Consider the following 22,406-nt stretch of genomic DNA (forward strand, 5'->3'; position numbering starts at 1 on the left):
TTCTGTATTTGCAGCCTTTTTCAAAATGCTGTGCAATTATTGTCAAATAGGTAAAGATGTTTTCTTAATTTCCTTGTGTTTTGTCTGTTTCCATGTGTTTTCTGGCATTTCAGAGCTCTGAGAGCCAATGTATGAATCACCTTCTGGCAGCACCGTACTTGCAGTAAAGCCCCTGAAACTTTGATTTAAAATAATGAGACATTGTAATAGAGTAATAACACCACTGTTGTTAAGATTAGTTCACTATAAGCCTTGCTTTCACTAAGCAATTTTATACATCTTCCTGAGAAAATGAAGGCTGACTGGTGATCCAGTCCATATGTCACCATTTCTATCTGCATTCATGTCTGCATTATAGATTAAATGAATGGATGAACTCATTCTTTTTCTCCTAATGTTGTCCTCACCCCCTCTACCAGATGCCAGTGAATGTGCTTCTTTCCTCCCCAAATTTCCATAGGTGGTGTTGATCATTTGTTGATGAAAATTTGACACAAATGCAGTGTGTCCTGTGTTGTTTGTAGCTGCTGGGCTCTGAGGGACAAGGAAAGCAATCCAGTTTGCCCCAGCAAATCTATCTATCTATCTATCTATCTATCTATCTATCTATCTATCTATCTATCTATCTATCTATCTATCTATCTATCTATCTATCCGTTTCCTTTGAAGAAAATGTCCTTCATAATTAATTGCTCTGTATCTCGCTCCTTCTGTTCTAGCTCCTTCTGTCAGCATAAACTTTTCCTGTCCCACCACATTAGGGGGTGCAGAGATGGATCCACCAATTTGGACCCTCTGGTGTTGGTTCTGTCATTAATTATGTCCTGCTGTCATTTTGCAGCATCATCATTTATTGTGGTGGGTCCTCCTCCCTCCTAGCATACAGATATGTGCAGTCTAATGAGAGAGGGTGACCTCAGTGGCCTGCGCCCTGTTTGAAACAAAGATTTGAAATCCGCCTGAAGCTGCAACATTTCCACGTCTTTTACTTTTGACAAATCCAAAACGAAACCTGCCTTTAGGTTTTACTGCTCCAAGACGCAGGAGGTATTTTACAATGATTTCTTCAGGCATGTTTGTCCTTGTTAAAAATGCATCATGGAGCGGGACGTGAAGAATGCTGACTTTGAGTATTTTGTAGGTACCTCAGTAAAAAATCTAAGCTCCTCAGCAGGGAGTGCACATAAGAAGATTCCTGCATTAGCTGGAGTCGTTGCGCAGCTATCAAATGCACCATCATGGTAATGTAATTGATTGTTTTTCACACCCTCACCTCTGTTGCAGGTGTGAGTTCCCCGTCAGGTGGGCAGCGTCTTGTTTCTCTGGGAAGTCTGCTAGATGACCAGCACTGGCACCATGTGAAGCTGGAGCGGCTCAGCACTCACCTCAACCTCACCGTCGATAAAAACACTCATCAGGTGCACATTCCACCTGAGCTCAGCCACTGGGACATTCACCAGGTAAGGGACACTTTTTGGCACACAAACACGTGCATGTACTTTAAAAGGTGTGCTGCATTTTAAAGTGATGTTCTATTCAGCATCTTTTTAGTGCCAAGCACGAATTTCCTGTAGTTTGTAGTGTCATTCTTGATGGAATATTATACGGCACTCCAGCTGCCTACAGTTTGGATTGAAGTTTTCTATGGTACATGTAGTTTACTGGTCCGCTCCAAGGCACAGCTCTCCTTATTTCATTTATTGTCTAAGCTGCTCCTTAATTAAATCTTAATTAAATACCAGACTCAAGACAGTCAGTTTTCCTGACCAGTAGTAGTGAAGACTGTTGGACATACTGAGTCTATCAATGAAGAGACCGTTTCTATTGGTGTTTTGTTATACTCTATCCGCTGTAACCTATCCACTTTAACCTTTGAGGACAGGATGTTACTTATACATTTGTTTTTACATATGTCACATGTGTTGCGATTTGCAGCTAAGTCTCGGAGCTGTCCAGAGCCATGGACTGCAGAAACCCATCCTGTCCAACAGGAACTTCCATGGCTGCCTGGAAAACCTCCTCTACAATGACGTCAACCTGATAGACCTGGCTAAAAAGAACAACCACCAGGTCTTTGTCATGGTGAGTTTCAGTATCTTTGGAGCATCATTATGGAAATCTGCCATTCAGTGGCCATCAGAAGGACAAACAAGTGACTGTTGAAGGTGAAGTAAAAGTTTTCCACAGTGTATACAGTGATTCCCAACCTTGTAGGCTTGTGACCCTTTATAGAAAAGTTTTCTCTTTACATGATATTTATATATTGAAGTTCAGTATTTATAATGTATCTTCATTATAACATAACATTTTGGTCTTGTATCATTATGCACTATAATGGTACTTCAAACTGTGTCATGATATGTTGTGTCTATAGTATGTTGCCTGGTGTCAGTGTCAGATCTTTTACTTAAGTGAAAGTACTAATACCACACTGTAAAAATACTTTGAAAATGTTACTTAAAGGTATGTAGTATAAGTATAATCAGGGAAATGTCCTTAAAGTATTAAAAGTAAAAGAACTCAATGCAGGAAAATGCAGCCCCATTAAACTATTATATTTCATATCATTAGATTATTATTACTCATGTTTTAATATAAAAACAGGATTTGACGGTTACAGTTGATTGAGGTAGTGCTCATTTTTAACTATAGGACTGCAACTTCATTACGGATTAATCTGCAGATTTTTAAATGTCAATCAACTACTTCAGAATCAGAATTCCTTTATTGATCCCCGAGGGATCGTTGCAGTGCTCCTTACACTGTTGGCTGTTGGGTGTTTTTATTTATAGCAAAACATCATATTTTATAAGCTCTTCATATGGTGTGTGCAACAATCTTAATATGTAAAGTAAGTTGGAAATAAAGCTGTTAAATAAATGTAGTGAAGTAAAAAGTACAATATTTCCCTCTGAAACGTTGTGGGGTAGAAGCAGGAAGTGGCATGGAAAGAAAAAACCTCAAATAAAGTGCATGTACCTCAAATATGTACTTAAATGTACCTCTTAATCGCACCACTAATTAACTATTTTTAGCCCATTTGTTTTTCAGTTATTAACATCCTTTATTGGCACTCTAATCAAATGCTGCCATAATGAGAAACAAGTGGACTGTTTTATTCATTTCAGGCTTTTTCTGCTCCTCCTTCCACTGCTTTCTCATCTTCGTTCATTAATGTCATTATTATGCTGATGGTCACTGTCATGGTTATTATTGTCATTAGCATTATTTTCATCATCCTCTTTATTTTTATACCAGCCATCACCATCATCATCGCTATTAGCATTAACATAATCTCTGTCATTATCATCACGAATGTCATCATTTGCGCATTTTGGAGTTAGAAAGCCCAAAGCGAAAAACTACAGAAGACAAGAAGAAACTTGAATCAGGGAGGAATGAAGGTGGAGTGAAAATGAAGGGGAGAAACTGGCTCTTGCTGATGCATATTAGTCTTCACAGAAAAGTTTCTTTCATATAAATGTAATGTTAGCATGAAAATGAGTATTAACCATATTATTTATCCATTGTGCTGAATGTCAGTAAGTTATTCAGTTTCCGTGATGGGTTATGGAAATTTCAATGATGCTAATGCCTCCGAACTTTGGATTGAACTGCAATGTTTCAGTATCAGTTTATCCACTTTATCATTTCTCCTTCCCGAAGCCATGCTGCAGTCATGAGATGAGAGACAAGTGGGTGCAAACCCTGTGTGACCCTTCAGGTTGCTTCGGGCATCTTATTTAAGCTGCTCGACTAATATCAATATGGTAATACAGCTGTCCTTTTTCAGAGGGCTGCTGATCAGACCTCTGTGACACCAAGTCAAACCGAATCAGCCTGTGCAACCAATGAATATTCATGTTTTACTCGCTCTTTATAATAATTTCTCTCTCTCTCTGTGCTTTCCCTCCTCTCTTTCTCAGGGCAATGTGACCTTTTCTTGTTCTGAGCCACTCTCAGTCTCTGTGACGTTCACTGACTCCCAGAGCTTCCTCCAGCTGCCGGGACTGACGGCGTGGTCGTCGCAGTTGGTCTCTGTGGCACTGCAGTTTCGGACGTGGAACAAGGCGGGGCTTCTCTTGACCTTTGACCTCCTGCAGCAGGAGGGCACAGTCTCACTGTACCTGAGTGAGGCCAGACTCCGCCTACAGATCAGTAAAGGTGGCAGGGCCTCGCTGGAGCTCAGCGCAGGTCGGTCCATTGAATCTGTTGTTCAGTTGCGTGACAGAGGTGTCATTAACATGTGTGATAGCTCAGATTCATTTCTTGACCTTGGAAACAGTCTCAGCATTGTCTTAAGATCCACATAGTAGTTCGCTGGGGCTTTGACCCACGTGTCACAGTTATCCTCAGAAGATAGTTTGCTGTTATTCGGTCACATGTTATCCTACATGGTCTTTTGTGGGGAAAAGTCATAACCCCTGTCTGCACTGGGAGGCTGTGAGATGTGTTTGGAAGCTCCAGTAAAGTGAATGTCGAGTTTTTTATTTTTTCAGTGCTTCAGGCTAATTATAATCTTGAGATTTAATGGCCACTCAGTACTGCACAGTAATAGCTATAACTAACAAGTGTATCCCATACACACCTCCACTCAGGCTAAAACACCTCCACTGATTTTAAGGAACTAAAAAAAGGAGTTTAATTAATTTTGCCTTTATGCTCATGTCTGTTTTTTGCACAAAGGCTCAGGTCTGAATGATGGTCAGTGGCATTCTGTGCAGCTGAACGCCAGACAAGATCATCTGAGCATCACGGTGGACAAAGACGAAGGAGCCACCGCTCACACCAGCATCCCACTTCTTCTAACTGCAGATAGTCAACTCTTCTTCGGTGGTAATGAAAGAATACATGCATCGTGTGTATTGTCTGTTGTGTGTGTGTGCATAGGTGTGCATCTGCAAGTAAAAGCCTTCAAGTGTTTTATATTGCAGCTCAAGTATTTTGCTGTGAAAGATGAGAAAACTGCTGACATGGATATTTAAGGACTGGTTAAAATTCATGGAGGTACTCAGGTATTAATTATCATCTCCAGATCTCCTTTGGAGGTTTAGTGCCACCCAGAGAGGGATGAAGTCATAAAGCTGCTTAGTCTCTCCCTCTCTGCTCCCTCCTCCTCTTTCCTCTCTCTTTCTTTGATGTTTCCTTTCTTCAAGAGGTCTTTTTCCTCTACGTTTTTTCTCGCCACTCTCCTTTTTGCTTTTTGCTCTTCCCTCCTCGATGCATCCCACTGTCTCAAATCACCTTCCCCTTTAATTTTTTCCTCAAGCTCTCTTGTCTCCTTGTCCCCTCTCTAGAGTCTGCAGTGCCTGTATGTTCTCCATATATCCAGTCAAACTCTTGCACACTCACATACAAATAAAGGCTGTAGATACAAAACATGAAAACAAAAAAATAATTAAAAAATACAGTGAGTTTAACCCCAATATTGATGAATCATATGAATAGTGATGATCCTGTGAGTAAGTGAAACGTTACTGATGCAACTCTATGACTCAGTTCTATGACTTAGTTTATTGACACAACTTTTCAAAAACTTGTTTAGCTGCCAAAAGGAAAACACCTCCAACAAAAATTCAAAGTGACAATAAACAGTGACTCATCATTCCTCCTTCCTCTGCTGGGGGGTGTCGAGCTGTGCAGCTGATGGGCTGCCTGTAATTAGAGCAATGCAGAGCCCGGAGCAGGAATGCTGTATTTGGCCACAAGATGCCACCATCCAAGATCAACCTCGAGCATGAATGACTGATGGATAAGACTCAGAGCTTGTTCACATGCATTCCTGAAGAATGGCTTAATGTGACAGCCACCGTGCACCAAGATAATGAAGGAGAACAAAAACGCTTATGAACTTAAAACTTGCTTAAGAGTGGATTGTGCAGCGATCGTGGAATATTAATCCTCTTGCCCACATTGAATCTTAAATGCAACACTGCTGAGGGGAACAGGAGCAAGGAAAGTTTTCCCTCTGCAGGGGACTAGACAGCAGCTTGATGCAGTCTTCAGAGAGGAAATTAGTCCACAGCACTGAATTGATCTCTTTTAACAGGACATGCTGAGAGTAGATTGTTAAGATAATGCTGTGAATTATATAGTGTCTGTGTCATCCTGTATCACAAGTGTGTCAGATGGCTATGAAATGAATGAACCCAAATGCACAAACCAGGGAAATCAGGGAAGCAGTTAAAGGTATTTATTGCAGCATGTAGAATATGACAACTGAAGTTAGGGAAGGGGAGCCATTGTAGAGATCCAGGGACTGGAGCTTGATTGAGCAGAGTGAGGCTGAAGAGATTCAGGTCCTGAGAGGTTCCAGGGGAACTGGATGTATTTGGATCTGAGACAGGCTGGCACAGCAGCTGACTTAGAAAGGCGAGGGAGTGGAGGCAGGGTTGGAGTCAGGAGCCGCAGGATTATGAAGACGTGGAGAACAAAGTTAGTCACGGGAATGAAGAACACAACTGAAGCAAATCACAAAGAGCAGCATACACAGCCGGAGCAGAGTAACATTAACTGGTAGACAAGACTACGATCTGGCAGGGTGGAGACAGCAGAGCTAAGTAGATGCAAAGGTCCTGATTACAGTGATGAAGTGCAGCTGGCACACCTGCAGACAATCACACAGACCCTGTTGACTCCTGACATTAACGTGCGTCTTGGGTGATCCAATCACACTTGGACGGCGCTAAATACAAGTGCAGACGACCGAGACACACTGGGATCCATCCATCCATCCATCTTCTATGCCGCTTATCCCTTTCGGGGTCGCGGGGGGGCCGGAGCCTACCTCGGCTGTCAACGGGAGAGAGGCGGGGTACACCCTGAACCGGTCGCCAGCCGATCGCACATACACACATTCACATTCACACCTAGGGGCAATTTAGAGCATGTTTTTGGTCTGTGGGAGGAAGCTGGAGTGCCCGGAGAAAACCCATGCATGCACGGGAAGAACATGCAAACTTCACACAGAAAGGCCTGACCCGGGAATCGAACCTGTGAGGCACGCGCACTACCTGCTGCGCCACCGTGCAGCCCCACACTGGGATCCAGTCACATAAACCACTTACAAAGGTTATCTGAGACACGTGACCACATAGCTTTTGTAGTGCAGTGATCACTCAAGATGTATGTTAATGCCCGGTATCAACACGGTCATAGACTCAAGGGAGACGAGGTTTCTACAGTTCAGATGATGCTCCAGGGTCAGACGTAACAGAGTGAGGTCTGAGAGGAAAAACGTTCAAATGTTCTTCATGGTCAGGAAGGATTTCACACTGGGATTTAAAAATAAACCACACAGAATAAGTTTAAATTAATTCAGTCGCATGTTTATTGATCCTCCCACTAAGAAAACAGAATTAAAACAAACACAAAGCTGTAGCTCAGCAATCGATCGATTGTCATGTGTTTCCCTCCTCAGGTTGTCCGGTTCAGGACAGCAACCCGCAGTGCAGGAACCCCTTCGAAGTGTTTCAGGGTTGTATGCGTCTGTTGATTCTGGATAACCAACCTGTTGACCTGATCAAGGTGCAGCAAAGGCTGCTGGGAAACTACAGCCACTTGCAGATTGATATGTGCGGCATCATCGACAGGTCAGTCTCGTTTTCCTCACTGCTGTTTAAGCCACACACCCCGCAGTGTCTGAATGTGAAGCCATGCGGGCGAACATTCAGATTGTATTCCTCTGACACGGTTTCTCCTTTTACGTTCTCAATAAGATACACTTGGAAATTTTTATTTCATTAGTTGCTGTCCTCTTTGAAGTCAGTTGAGAACCCACTTACAGATCGAGGCAGGGGGCTCGAGATGTTCACACGTTCCATTTGTTGACCAAACAAGGCTAAATAACTAGACTTGGCAAATATCTCAACATCTAGACAAGGGAATAATGATCTAAAGGATAAGTCTGTTGGCATTCTATATCTTTGTTATTATCTGCAAATCCCATGAAAAAAACAAACAAAAGCAACAATTAATTGATTCACGAAGAAACACTGACTGTGTATCCAAAGCCTGCTTATCCCTCTGAGCCAAAAGCTATTGAAAATCTATAAGTGAGCGCACACTTTTATCATTTGCTTTCATGTTCCAAAGTTACAATAAAAGTGGTCTCTATGGTTTATTTTCAATTAATCATATAGACATTGTCCTGCTGCTGTAAACACTTGCTAGAATACCAGATCCTCAGCTGAAAAAAGTCTCCAACAAATACACTTTGTACTTCTACTTTTTAAAAAATGAAAGTATGTATATTCATGAAACATTTGCATTTCCAAAAGTAACAAATGGTTTTGAGGTGTTTGGCTGTTTGGAGACACAACAACACAAGGGAGTAATCGAGGCAGACATACTAAATAGCCACCAGGACATAACTAGGACAGAGTATATTCACCTTCCCCAGACAGATGAAATCAATAGAAGACATGGCACTGATTGGCTGGCTGAGTGGCTGTCAGTGTGGACAGAAGCTGCTACCTTGGACAGCTTCCTTTTCCTCTGCTGCTGGCTGCCTGCAGGATCAGGACGTTGGAGAGCGCTGCAGCTTGCAGTCTGCACCCTCTTTTCAGTGTTTTCTCCAATTGCAGGCATATTTGTATCTTTTAAAACCCATTCGTGTCACAGAGGTGTATACGTGTGCTCTGTAATGGGTGCGCTGTGTGATTTTTGCAGTTCTTTTTTTTCACAGTTCTCATCACAGGGCACTCAGCACTCAAACAGACAGGTAGACAGAAATATAATACGCATTCACTTTTAAAGTGGTGAGGTGAATGAAAGGTGAATACCAAATATTGCTTTTAATGGGCGTCCTCTTATGTTATGATTAAAGGGATGTCAAAATACAGCATCTGACATCGGGCTGTCAACCTTTTACTCAAGGAAAAGTTCTTATAACCCACCCTCCTCCCTCCACACACAGTTATGTACGTTTCCAAGTCTGAACCATCTCTCTGTTTATCACTTGTTTATAAGATAGAATGAAAAAGACCATATTGGCAAATCCTTCCCTGAGGCACAACAAAAATCAGGGACGGGAGCACCAGTATCCATTTATTAATCCAAAACTCGTGGCCACTTGACACACCGGCTACATTTAACTGCATTACTTGCGAGAGACTGAGAGATGTTCTGACGTGGCACACAGCAGAGGGTCCTTTCATGTAATGATGAAACCAGCTGAGGTTGCGTTGGACTATGAAGTATGGAGATAATATTAGCTCAGGCTGCACGAGACTACATAAAAAGGAATGTGAAAATACATCCAGTCTACCATCCAATTATTTAATTGGCTTCCAATGAGGCTTAACGTGCACACAGTTGCTCTTGGCTGTCCCTCAGTATTGAATACACCAACATTGCTCCAATGTGTGGGGTTGCAAGAGATGCTGCTAGCTAAGTGAGCTTCAGAGGTAAAGAAATGCGGTTTCCATAGAAGTCTCCACAGTTTCAGTTTTGGAAAATATAAAAATTGTTGGACAATTTGACCTCAGATGAGTTTTTCTTTCGGACACACTTGCTCTCTAATGCTGCAGTGTCTCTGAACGTAATACTCCCTCTGGCCAACCTCTCTCCTCACTGTATGAGTCTATGTTTTTAAGCGAGATAGAATAAACTGTCAGAAGGCAGCAATTCAGACGTCTTTGCTTCTGTCCCTTTCCTGGCAACTTAACAATACAGCTGATCAAAACACACACACACATCCACAAATAAAAAGAAACACAGGTCACCAAGAGGTCTCCCCTCTTGGTGTGTCTGACTGTCTCTGTATCTGTCAGCCAGTGACTTTATGACATATCTGTTGCTCACACAAACCTCTTATCCTTTACACTTCTGTAATTCCCAAACTCACTCCTGTGTGTGTGTGTGTGTGTGTGTGTGTGTGTGTGTGTGTGTGTGTGTGTGTGTGTGTGTGTGTGTGTGACCAGCTGCAGAAGAGACTGAAAGGATAAAATTACATACCTTTCCTCTTTCTCTCTCTCTCCCATGCTGTTCAGCAGACTGCAGTTATTTGAAGTCTTTGTACGATATCCCAGTCTACCTGTCGAGTAATACTGTGCAGATTGGGGGGGAGGCGCTATGCTGTGTTGGTTTAGCCAGAGGCAGTAATAGAAACCAGGGAGATTGGATGCAAGCTCTGTGATCCAAGCTATGTTATAGGACACTGTCACACTGCACCAGAAAGTTTTAGATAAGCTAAAAAGTCTCTTTGCTCAGTTAATCCAGTTGTCCTGTGATCTAAGCTTTGGTGCAGTACGTGAAGCTAGGAGCCCTCCAGAGATTTATGAAGGAGAACTTTTAGCCCTGAACATATTTATTGTAGATTTAGTGATACAGGCTACAGTGCAAGTCACCATTTGACCTAGAGTCTGATTCTCTCTGTTCCTGTTTGAGGCTGCATGGGGCAGGACGCTGCGGAGCGCAGGATGTTGAGACAGTGACACCGACACTGGTGGAAAAAGTTGCCCACTGTGGCTGCAGATGCCTCTTGCCAAGAAAAGTTGAATTTTCCCAACTCTGGCCAAGTCCAGTGGGAATAGGGGCAAAGTGATTCTTGAAAAAAATGGGTGCATGCACAGGCATTTATCTAGCTACTCTTCTTGTCTGCTCTTACAATGAAGATAAAGTATTTTCTCCAGGCATTCATTCTGGAGGCTGCATGGGAGAAGAACTAGCCTGATGCTAAATTGTGTTTTTTTTTTATGTGCTTGGTCTTCAATTAATTTCCAGATGAAATTGGGTGTAATAGTTTCATCACAATGTTGACAGTTAGTCATCCTGGGTATTGGACAGGAAGTGGAAGAAATATAATGATTGGTTATAACATGAACCAAGTTTCCCTCATATTGCCTTCTAATGATCACACTTCTTCTTTTTTAAAGTCACTTTTGCGGTAAGAAAATTGATCATCCATTGACTGACCGCCATGATCTCAACCCCTATTATTATTTAATCCAAGTTTTAACACAGTTTCTCTTTCGGTCTGTCTCCTGCTCCAGACCCGGACATCATTTCCTCACATTCGCTGTCCTCATTGTGGCTCTCTTCAGCCATCCTTGCCTCCACCACGCTCTGTCTCACCTCTTCTTCACACCGTCACCGCTGCTCTCTCCTTCCGTCCTACACCACCCAGGCTTTCTAAGTCCTAAATCCTCTGAAGGCACCTCCTTTCTTTCATCTTTTTGGAGACCTAGCTTTGCTGGAGGAAGATTTTGTGTCAGTGTTTGTATGCTCTCTTGTATTTATACCTTTGTGAGGGCTATTGTGAGTTTTAGACCTTGAGAGTAAGGACATTTTGCTGAAGGATGGGGTAATGGTTGGGGATAGAAATGTTATTATGATGGTGAATGTTAGGCTCAAGGCAAGGAAATGCATGGTGTCAGGGTAAGTGTAGAAGCACAAACATATATGTGTGTGTGTGATTGTGTGTGTTGACAATCTGGTTTTTGAAGAGAATGTTGTTGTTGAACTACTTTTCACTCCTGAGAGGCAACAAATATATAATTCAATTTCACTTCATTTCAAACAAAGCTTTTCATTTGTAAATATTTCTATTTTAAATTTATGATGAGTACTGCAGTACTTGTTTTTTCCCTCTTCTTTTCTCTTACTTTATTGCTGTGCAAACACCAAGGCAGATTCATTGTATGTGAAACCCTATTTGGCAGTAAACCTGAGAGTAGCCTATGCATGGACCAGTGTTTCTGACTCACCCAATTATGTTATTTTATCCACTTTGCACGCAAACTCTGCTGGAACTGTACATTCATGTGCAAGCCTATGCATTGAAAAAAACATTCTCCTTATTGGGTGTTTATATCAGAATCACTGCTGATGCTGTACATTTTACCAACGTAGCTGCAAATTAGCTTATTAGTACTCAACTACAGTCAATTTCATTGCAATTGGTCCCAGCTAAATATGCAATTAATTAAACAGCTTTGTAGCTAACTTCCTAATTTTACAGGCTGCCAACAGCAAAGGACCTCCCCTCACCTCCACTGGCACCATTTCAAACACTACAAATACACTCTCATCCTGTGTGAAAGTCTATGAGCATCATCCACGGCACTAGCTGGATGGATTGCCTTGTAACAGAACAGGGTGGAATTAAGTGGTTTCTCCACTATTCTAAGGATGAACTAGCCAGTTAGCATGATCAGTGATAGTCACAGATGAGGAAACTCACCCCTTCTCATCTCAGTCCCACCCAGTGGCCCAATTCGGAAAGAGGGAGGGGAGAAGGCGTGGAGTGGGTTTGGCACAGCTAAGTCAAATTTTCACCAATCACAGCAGCTCCTCGCCTCACCTTTAAGAACGCTGCTGGCAAGGCGCATGGCAAGTTTGGAGGATGACTGAGACCCCACAGGAAAGTGTCCGACGCCCAAACTTCTCCCAGGAGGAGACTGACGTCACTCATGTCTCTTGACATCCGTTTGTATTACTTTGCACATCCTTTTGTATATACTGTTTATTTTTTCTCAGTATATATATATTGTTTTATATTCTGTTCTATATTTTGTGATATATTTTGTTTATATATATATATATTCTCAACATAAATATTTTGTTTTTATATTTGCTTTTTATATATATAGTTCTCTCTCTTTTCTTTCTTTTCTAATTTTATTCTAATTCTTTTCTTGTAAGGAGCACTGCAATAAAAACAATTTCCCCTCGGGGATAAATAAAGGATTTCTGATTCTGATGTCTAAATATGAGGTCCTTAGAGGGTAAATCCTCGGCCTCCTCCTCTTCATCCTCCTCAAAGCAATGATGTACTCCCTCTTTGTAGATAACGTTAAGCATTACAATGATAGCATTTGTATTTGGAATGAAATGACGTGGGTAATAGCGGACAACGATCATCACTTACGTTTTTTCCATGTGTCTGTCTCTCTCTGTCTCTCGAGTACTCTGAGATAGATGCAGTATATATGCTCTGTAGGACGCCACGGCTGTTTCTGGCTGGCACAGCGACGTTAATTGATTAGTTTGCATCCCTGATTCACCTGTGTACATTCGGTCACGTTGAGTGACCATTATATTCAAAATATATAAATTTAGGTCTGACTGTATGTGCTGACTCAGATATTTGCATTGAATTGCGGCTGTTGCTAATTATCAATCGCAGTGAAATGCCAGACACTTTGGAAACCTGACTGTGAGGTATTGGTGACGTGAGCGCACGACTCCGCCGGGTTTACGAAAAACCACTTGCCTGGCGGTGTGCCGCTGGCGCACAGAGTTGACCAGGTCTGGGGTGGTGGGCTTTCAGCGCACTTTTACGCTGCCGGCGCAGAGGAAATGGTCGAAAATCCCAATGCGCCGCCTCATTATGCCGACACCTCCCCCTACTGCGCCGCAACGCCCATCCTGGCGCACCTCTGTACGCCTCGGTTTACCAAAATACCAAGTGCGCCGTGCGCCTGCCTGTGCTGCGCGAAAATACCAGTGCGCCAGTGGCGCAGCCTGCGCCCCTCCGGCGGCGGAGTCGAAAATAGAGCCCAGAAAGTCAAACAAATTAACATCATTGTATAGGACACATTGATAAACAATACAGCAGCTGCCAAGATGGTGCCTGAACAAGACAAAATATCTAAATTACTAAAAGACGGGATCTTATGGATTCTGCTTTTATGTTGTGTCTATCTAAATGAGATAAGAGCTTGGTAGTGTGGAGATTGGAAACTGATTAGAAAAACGTGTCTTCTGTGTATCTCAGCAGATGGGAAATTAAGGAATGAAAGAAGGTTCCATAACTCGAAAAAGATGGTGTTTGTTGTGTGGCCCAAAAACATGAAAATAAATTATAAAATGTGACTTTGTTCTTTGAGAGATGGTCTTTGTGGGAGTTCAAAAGGTTTGTCTCTGGCTGATGCTCTGTTAGTTAACAGGACTGACAGACGTGTTTCAAACCAGCTACTTCTACAGCTGTGCCCCACTTGACATGAAAAGAAGGTTTGGGAAATTTTCTTTGAAAAAATTGAAACTTTGTTTGTTGTTTTCAGTCTGCTTTCATTCAAGTCCCTCCTACACACCTGCTCACCAAAACAGTCAGGTGTGCTGGAGGCCTGTTGTTCCTTTTCATATCAACATCCTTGAAAAACTTTTTAAGAGAAACTATAACTTTTGACAGACAATCCCTCTCTCTCTCTCTCTCTCTCTCTCTCTCTCTCTCTCTCTCTCTCTCTCTCTCTCTCTCTCTCTCTCCCTCCCTCCCTCCCTCCATCCCTGTCTCTGTGTCTCTGTCTGTCTCGCAGGTGCTCTCCCAGTCACTGTGAACATGGAGGCAGATGCACTCAGTCATGGAGCACCTTCCACTGTAACTGCTCCAACAGTGGCTACAGAGGAGCCACCTGCCACAGCTGTAAGCAACCAGCAAATGGGCATCTGCAGGTCTTTAAAATGCTATAAGTCTGAAATATGATGATGAAAATAGACGTGATTTAAGTGTTGAAATGTGGTCAGTAATTTTTAATGGTCTTACTGTCAGCTTTAAGGACAGGATTTTGTCAAATTAGTCCATTTTAATTAAAGCTGCATGAATTCATTTCTTTTCCTCCATTTTTTGGCCATTTGTGGGTGTGCAACATGCCATAAATACAGTACTGACAGCGACAGAGTATTATCAACTGCAAGTTGGTGAATGTGTTAGCAAACAGATGCCTATTTACATATTTAGCAGACATACAGAGTGAATGTAAATACAGCATTCATTCTGTTTTATCTCTGTTGTGGTGCCAACCTTTTAATGAATTTCTTCTCAAACACTTAAATGTAAATAGCAGCGATGTCTTCTTGATTCTTCCTATGTGTAAAGTTATGTTGCAGTATATGCTAGAAGTTAATAGATAAGGAAGTGCATAAAGAATTTCAAGCTCTACACACAGTGGCTTTAAATCCACCGTGCTCTCCTTTATTTTGAACTAGTAGAAAGTACATTCAATTTGAAAACTAAGCTGTAACTTTTAACCCAACACATAATTGAAAAATGATGGAGAATTCATACAAAGAGCTTGTATCTCGAGACAGTAGAATTTTGGTTAAGATGGAGAACTCTGACTGACTCTGTTAGCATACAGTACATGATGACAGCAGTGACACATTCATTTCATGAGCTACTGCTCTGCTTTTCTTCAAATACAATACAGCTGAGGACATATTTAACTGTAATGAAATTATTGTTTTACTCATGCTAAGAACGCTACAGGTGATTAAATGTTGTTTTTTTTCTGCTTCTTAAATAGCTGAAAAGGAATACAAAAAAATACAATAATGTACAATGTAATAATGTCTCAGTGCAACATTTTGATATTCAGCTGGATATGAAATGTTGGAGAAACATTGAAGAAAATGTGAATGAGGTCTTAGATTAAGAGAGAATAGGATTAATACTGTATTCTAGACATGTTCTCATTGCATCTGCTTTCATAACAGTGCGACCCCATATCCCTTAACACTTAATTTCCTTTTGTTTTTTTCTACTCCATTGTTTCAGAACTTTAATTGGCCGTGTTCAATCGGGAATAGACTTAACAGATTGGTGGTACTTTATTATGCTGAGTAAGTTAGACTTCCATTTAATTTAAAGTCTTAAACAGTCTTATTTTTGGCTGTCTGACACCTGCAGATGGCCCGCTATCACTGGTCGTCTTATTTCATTTGTTCATTTTAAATGTGTGCATATTTTTGTGATGTATGGGTCCAACTCTGGCCCACTTTGTAAAATTAGGTGACAAGCTGCTTTTCGCTCAAGTCTCATTGGACACAATGAGGTAAAAGTTCATCCTGAAATCAAGCACCCATCAGTCAAACTGTATCACGTTGTCACAGACAATGAACCATTTCAACAATGTGAACATCATCTGCTCTTTAAAGTAAAGCAAATGTAACTAGAATGAAGTGATTTCTGATATTTGGGAGTCTGAACACTATACTGTATGAAAAACATGAACGTGATCTCATCTCATTTTTCTCAACAATTCTCAGAGGAAAACTATTTATTCTACAGAACAACTGATGTAAAGAATGGCACCAGGTGGTTTGCAGAGATGCATGTCTTCAAAGAAGCATAATTCCAGTTTAAGAGTTTGCTGTAGCAGCTCTTTGAGGCTGCACTCAGAAAAATACTGAAGTCAGCATGCTAATATGCTCAGAATTACAATGCAGATATGCTGCCGTTTGTAATATTAAAATACTTATAATGATTGTTCACCATATCAGTTTAGCGTATTAGCATGCTAGCATTTGCTAATTAGCATAAAACACAAAGGTCTGGGATCATCGATGTCATCAGGTGACAGTCCATGTCCCTAGGACCAGTCTGTGAAGCATCCAACCTCAATGCCTGTCCTGTGAGTGATGAGCACATTAAGGTGGCAGTTCTCTCAGGAGAACTTGTTCACGAGTGATGGTAAAATAGAGTCTGAGATGGACAGGCAGATAAGTGCAGCGTAAGCAATGATGTGGGCATTGTGTCAGACTGCTGTGGAGAAGGCAAAGCTTTTGATTTACCAGTTCCATTACTCACCTATGGTCATGAGCTGTGGTAAGTGACTGAAAGAATGACACTGTGAATATGAAGGGCAGAAATCAGTTTTCTCACTTGGGTAATTAGGCTCAGCCTTCAAGATAGGATGAGGAGCTGAGACATCCACAGGGAGCTTGGAGTAGAGCTGCTGCTCCTTTGCGTCAAAAGGAGCCAACTGAGGTGGTTCAGGCATCAGATCAGGATGCCTGCTGGGTGCCTTCCTTTGAAGGTTTTATGGGCACATTCAACTCAGAGGACACCCCAGGGTAGACCCAGAACTTGCTGGAGTGATTATATATCTCATCTGTCCTGGAAAGGCCTTAGGATCCTTCAGGAAGAGCTGGAAAACATTGCAGGGAAGAGGGACAATTAGAATACCTCACTTAGCCTACTGCCACCACAACCTGACCCTAGATAAGCAGAAGGAAACGGACGGATGGATGGAAAATCAGTAGGATTCATCCTCTGAAGACCACAAATATCTGTAGAAAATTTCATTGCAATCCTCCCAAGAGTTGGTAAATATAATGTATAATTTGTGAGAAAGAACCCTGAAGTTAATTACTGAATTTTTTTATCAAATACTTTTTAAGAATGTAGGCTGTTATATTTAGTCTTGACAGCAAATAAAATGTAACATATGAAACAGTTTTGTTGTAATGAGTTCTAAATATTGCTATATGGGTCAGAGCATTTGAACTAGAACAAAAGGCTTCTTGTTAGCCCCCCCTGGCATTATCAGAAAAACAATAGAAATGGAAAGGAGAGTAGGGTAGAGAGATCAAACCAAAAAAAAGAAACGAGGACTGGAAGAAGTCATACAGAGAGAAATATAAAGAGAGCGTGAGGATAGGAGCAAGAGGAAGGCACACAGCACGAGATGAAGGCAGAAAGCATGTCAGAAAAAGAGAGCGAGTCCTGAGGCAGACTGTTCTTTCTACATAAATGGATTTCAACTTAGAGACTGCCTACAGTGTTTTAGGTGAGTCAAATTAGAAATTAAAGAGATTCTGGCTTTGATTATACTGCCAAGCATTGATTGAATCTTTCTACGCTTTGGTGGTGTGATCAGCTCTAGGCTGGATCAGGGCCAGTTCACCCCTCCAAACACACACCTCACCTCTGTGTTTGATTGTTCTATTTGGGTCAAAACCTTTCTCGAGCTGTATCAAGGGACTGTCTAGGTTAAAGTCTTCAACTGATATGAGAAAAAGAAAAAGAATTGTGCGTGTTCAGTGTGAGGGAAACTTTCTTCCACTCTTCATAGACTGACTCCTGTGGCTTCTTTTCCTGAACTACATTGTAGGGAGTGTGTGTTAGTCAGTATGTGTGTGTGCTCCTGTACTGCTCATGTTGTTGGGACATAAATTTGTTGACCTATTGTGGAGACTCACCTCACTTGTGAGGACAAAATGCAAGGCCTCATAATGTAAATCATTCAATTTCAGGGTGAAGACTTGGGTTAAGTTTGGGTTAGGCTAAGTCTCTAGGACATGAATCTAAGTCTATGTAATGTCTGTACACACACTGTAGTGTGTGTGCGTGCGTGCGTGCGTGCGTGCGTGCGTGCGTGCGTGCGTGCGTGCGTGCGTGCGTGCGTGCATGTGTGTGTGTGTGTTCTACAGAGTAAACATTATGTAACCGGATGGCTTTGTGTAATTTGTTTTCAACTATTTTAGCTCCATATTTACCATTTTTATTGTTACATAACAGTTTTTAATTGATTGATGCCTTTTTTAAATTGTTAATCTCATTCACTGCTTTTTTTCTACATTTATTTAGAATACAGCACTAATGCTAACAGGGTGAGGGATGTGCTTTCCTCTGGCACACAGGAATGAGTCTGATTCAGATTGTGCTCATCAATTTCAGTTCATATCAAAACCTAGTTGTGATTTAGTTGATTGGGAGACATTTACAATCATTTAGAGGGCATTTTATTATTTTGGTGATACTGGTTCAGACAAATATGAATATTGTCTGTCTTGTGATGAATGCACACTGAATGTAAACATGCTTTACTGATTTACCAGGATTACCATGATGATTGCAACTGGGTAATTTCCGGTCATATCAGATGGATTGCTCAATAAACTGTGGCAGCGTACTGCTATATTTATGTAAGCATCGTGTGTGTTCAGGCCGACCACTGAAGTTGCTCTCACGTTCCCTGTTTTGTGTCAGATGTCACAATATCATTGACTTATTGATGCATCATCTGTCTCAGAACCAGATGATTAATAACATTCAGCCACATCATAAATGTGTTTTATAAAGTCTCAGAGTTCACCATTACGCTACTTGCTCCCTCTACTACCCAAACACTTCCTTATGCAATTGAAACTCTGGATTTATTATCATTGTTCTATTATCCATTATTCTTTATTTGGATGCCCATTAGCTCCGTTAGGGTGGTCGCTCATCTCCCTGGGTCCACACTAAAACAATAACAAGAGAAACAAAATCATAAATGACCAATTACACAAGAAAGGCCAAATACAATCATGAAACAAGTCAGAAAAAGGAGGCAATAGTAGCTTACAATAAAAACAAAAACGAAATTGAGACAAATAATTAGCAACAAAAAGAAAATTAAAAGCAACCAAAACAGCAATAAGTTACATCTGAGTGAGAATCATCAATTTTTGTTTAGGCTGCCACGACCTTTTGGAGGAAAATCTCCTTTTTACGTGTCTAACGTTGGCAGGGAGCAAATTCCTCCCTAACCTCTGTGTTCATGTATGTTTGCATCTATCAAATGCTGTGCAATTATGTGCTAGTGCAGCGCGTCTGCACAGTCATTGGCAGTAAATGATCAATTTCTTTGATAGATGTGTCATCTGGTTGAAATGAAGCCAGTGATGTGGATGGAAGTGTAATAATCTCAAACTTTGCTTTTCAGAACTGATGAGATCGATGATTCTTCACAAATCCTTGGTTCCTGTTTAATTTCAAATGCAGAACTGGTTCTTGTGCTTTGTAATGCAGAAAAACAGATCTGATTATTAATCGACCCTCCGTTCCATCTATCGGTGCTGCCCTCTGCTATGCGTTTGACACGTTGGATAGTTATTCAAGTATTGTTATTGTTGATATCTTTTTATCACATTGCCTTTCACAGCGACATACGAACAGTCATGTGAGGCGTACAAACACAAAGGGAACACGTCAGGACATTATTACATAGACGTGGACGGCAGTGGACCAATCAAACCCCAGCTCATCTACTGTAACATGACAGGTAACACATAAAGATACACATCTACACACACACACACACACACACACAGCTTCCAGTGCATCACACAAGTCAACTCACTAAATCTGTTCACCTTTCATTTCATGCAAATTCCACACAATTGATTTTTAGTCTGAATGATTGGAAGAGACCATCTTTGGCATCATAATTTATTCTGTCTTTCTCTGCCTCTTCTTTTTGTCTGTCCAACAGAGGACAGGGCGTGGATAGTGATCCAGCACAATAACACAGAACTGACCACAGTGCATTTGTCCGCAGAGAGAAACCAATATTTAACCCACTTTGACTACGCTTCTCGAGAGGAGCAGTTAGCAGCCATCATCAGCCAGTCAGAGCACTGTGAGCAGGAGCTGTCTTATCACTGCAGGAAGTCCCGCCTCCTCAACACACCAGGTAAGACTTGAGATCTCTGATGTTTTCTATGGGTCTAATGGTGCATGGTGCACAAATAAGACAGAAGTGCTACTAAACAGCATCTTACTACCTGTTCACTTGTGGTTATGCGGAACAGCCATCTTGGATTTTGAGATCAGGGTTGATGAGGCTCTTCTTACTTTCTGAGTCAGAAACCTGAGGGTCCAGTTTTCCCAGTTGAACTTCCCAGTTCAAAGGGAAATACTGTCAGTTACTAAGTTTCTTTGTTACTGCTGAGCACTGAGTGTGCTTGTGTGTGTTTGAGATGGAGGAGGATGGTGTGCTGGAGTGATGCTGTTAAAGTGAGGCAGAAAAGATCTTTGTAAAGCAAGTTTTTCTGCATCTGAGGGATCTATATCAGGAACAAGAGAGGAGTCATATGAATTGCTGATTTAGTCAAGTTAGTAACTAATTAAAACATCAATTACATTTCTGTTGTGTATTTTCTCCTCCTCACTCCACTGCAGCAACTAAAAGTTTATCTGCACCATGACTTCATTCCTGAACTGAATCATCATTTGCTTCAGTGTCTGGGTTCTTGTTTTTATTCTGTCTTTAAAAAGGACTTAAATACAGAAGAAATTGTGTTTGCAATGGACAGGCTCAAAGTAGGCACTCATCTTTTTGCCATGTTCCTACTTTTACTCATATACAATAAGGGTAAAAATCAAATACTTGAGCTGTGAAGCACCGCTGTGCACACTATAAAGCCAACTTATCACAATGCTTGTGTGGGAGACGTGTCTTGATAGAGTAGCCATTATCTGTCCAATTTGAGCAGGGCAAACAGCAGTGATCTACGGTCAAAGCTGAGCAGCAAGGCTGTAAGAGTTCAGTGAGGAGCAGCTATCGAGGAGTGTCGGTTTATGTTGAAATCCTGAAGAGATGGGCGTTGTTAGACAGACAGATAGAAGAAGATGAATAGAAGGGGGGAAGGAAAGGGACAGGAGGATCCACCTATGTGCCATTTGATATGCAAGTGCTGATACATCACCAAAATGTGTGATGACTGACAGGTCTCCATTTGAAACATTTGCTTTTCAACTGTCGGTCGCTGTGGGATTCATGGTCTCTTTGTTGATTCATGTGAAATTCTTCTTTTTTTTGCAGTATAAAAAAGGATTAGTAGTAAATGGTGTGTATTTGTGTGTGTGTTTCAGAGGGTGCTCCTTTCAGCTGGTGGGTGGGAGGTCCAGGTCCAGGTCAGGTCCAGACGTACTGGGGCGGGGCTCTGCCAGGCAGCCGGCAGTGTGCCTGCGGTCTGCAGGACAGCTGTATGGATTCAAATCACTACTGCAACTGTGATGCTGACTACGACCAATGGTACTGTTCTTTAAGATGTCCCTGAGTACTTACTGTATAACACACATAACAAACTGTTGTGACGAATTAGGAAGTTCTCCAGAAATATAATGAATACACTATCACTATCACAATTTAAAAAAAAAAAAAAAAAAAAAACTGGAGTCACAGGGAGATGGTCTGGTTACCAAGTGCAGGACTGTCACACCAGAATCCAGGGTTCAGGTCCAGACTGTGTTCGGTTCAGGCAGAGAAAGATCCTCATTGCTGCTGACTTTTTTTAATATTAACCATGCTGTCAGAGCCTAAACACAACCACAAAAAAGCTGAACAATACTGGAGTCACTATGAGTGCATAGTGGATTGCAAAGATTGCCCATTTTGATGGGAAACATATGAAATACACTACCATTGAAGCAACATTTTTCAACTTGCCATATGCGTTTATTAACAATATTTCCTCATTATGTTAATAAAAAAATGTAATCAAGTCTGCATTATGTTTCCCTCAAAACACATTTGCTCTTGATAATTTCTTGGAGGCTCCCTGAGGATGAATCCTACTGAGGTCGGTGATACTCTGACTTTTTCTCGAGTGCCACCAGTGGGTTGACATTTTATGCTGTTCATGAAACAGCTTCTCAGCTAATGAATGGATCAAATTTGTTACAGATGTTCATTGTATCCAGATGATGCATTTTAATCACTTTAGTGATCTGCTGACTTTTCCTGTAGTGCCACCAGTAGGTCAAACATTTCAATCTATTGGATGGCTTGGCACACACTTTTTCAAGGGAGCCCCAGCTTATGACCGAATACCTGCAGAGCTAATGACGTTGCCATCAACCTCTGCTGTACTTTGAGTTTTGTGCTACACAGTGACTCAACTTTCGTGTCTATAAA

At 41.4% G+C, this 22,406-nt stretch overlaps 1 protein-coding gene across 1 annotated transcript in view; it reads left to right on the forward strand.

The window, feature by feature from the left end:
* LOC139330459 (contactin-associated protein-like 4) overlaps window positions 1–22,406 on the forward strand; it is a 106,392-nt gene that overhangs the window by 57,093 nt on the left and 26,893 nt on the right. Inside the window, exons 6-14 of the mRNA XM_070961380.1 lie at window positions 1,285–1,460; window positions 1,936–2,082; window positions 3,927–4,194; window positions 4,687–4,836; window positions 7,421–7,592; window positions 14,259–14,365; window positions 19,650–19,769; window positions 19,980–20,180; window positions 21,362–21,524. Coding sequence (XP_070817481.1) covers window positions 1,285–1,460; window positions 1,936–2,082; window positions 3,927–4,194; window positions 4,687–4,836; window positions 7,421–7,592; window positions 14,259–14,365; window positions 19,650–19,769; window positions 19,980–20,180; window positions 21,362–21,524 — 1,504 coding nt within the window. The remainder of the gene's footprint in view (window positions 1–1,284; window positions 1,461–1,935; window positions 2,083–3,926; window positions 4,195–4,686; window positions 4,837–7,420; window positions 7,593–14,258; window positions 14,366–19,649; window positions 19,770–19,979; window positions 20,181–21,361; window positions 21,525–22,406) is intronic.

The sequence above is a fragment of the Chaetodon trifascialis genome, chromosome 4, assembly GCF_039877785.1.
Source record: "Chaetodon trifascialis isolate fChaTrf1 chromosome 4, fChaTrf1.hap1, whole genome shotgun sequence".
Lineage (NCBI taxonomy): Eukaryota > Metazoa > Chordata > Actinopteri > Chaetodontiformes > Chaetodontidae > Chaetodon > Chaetodon trifascialis.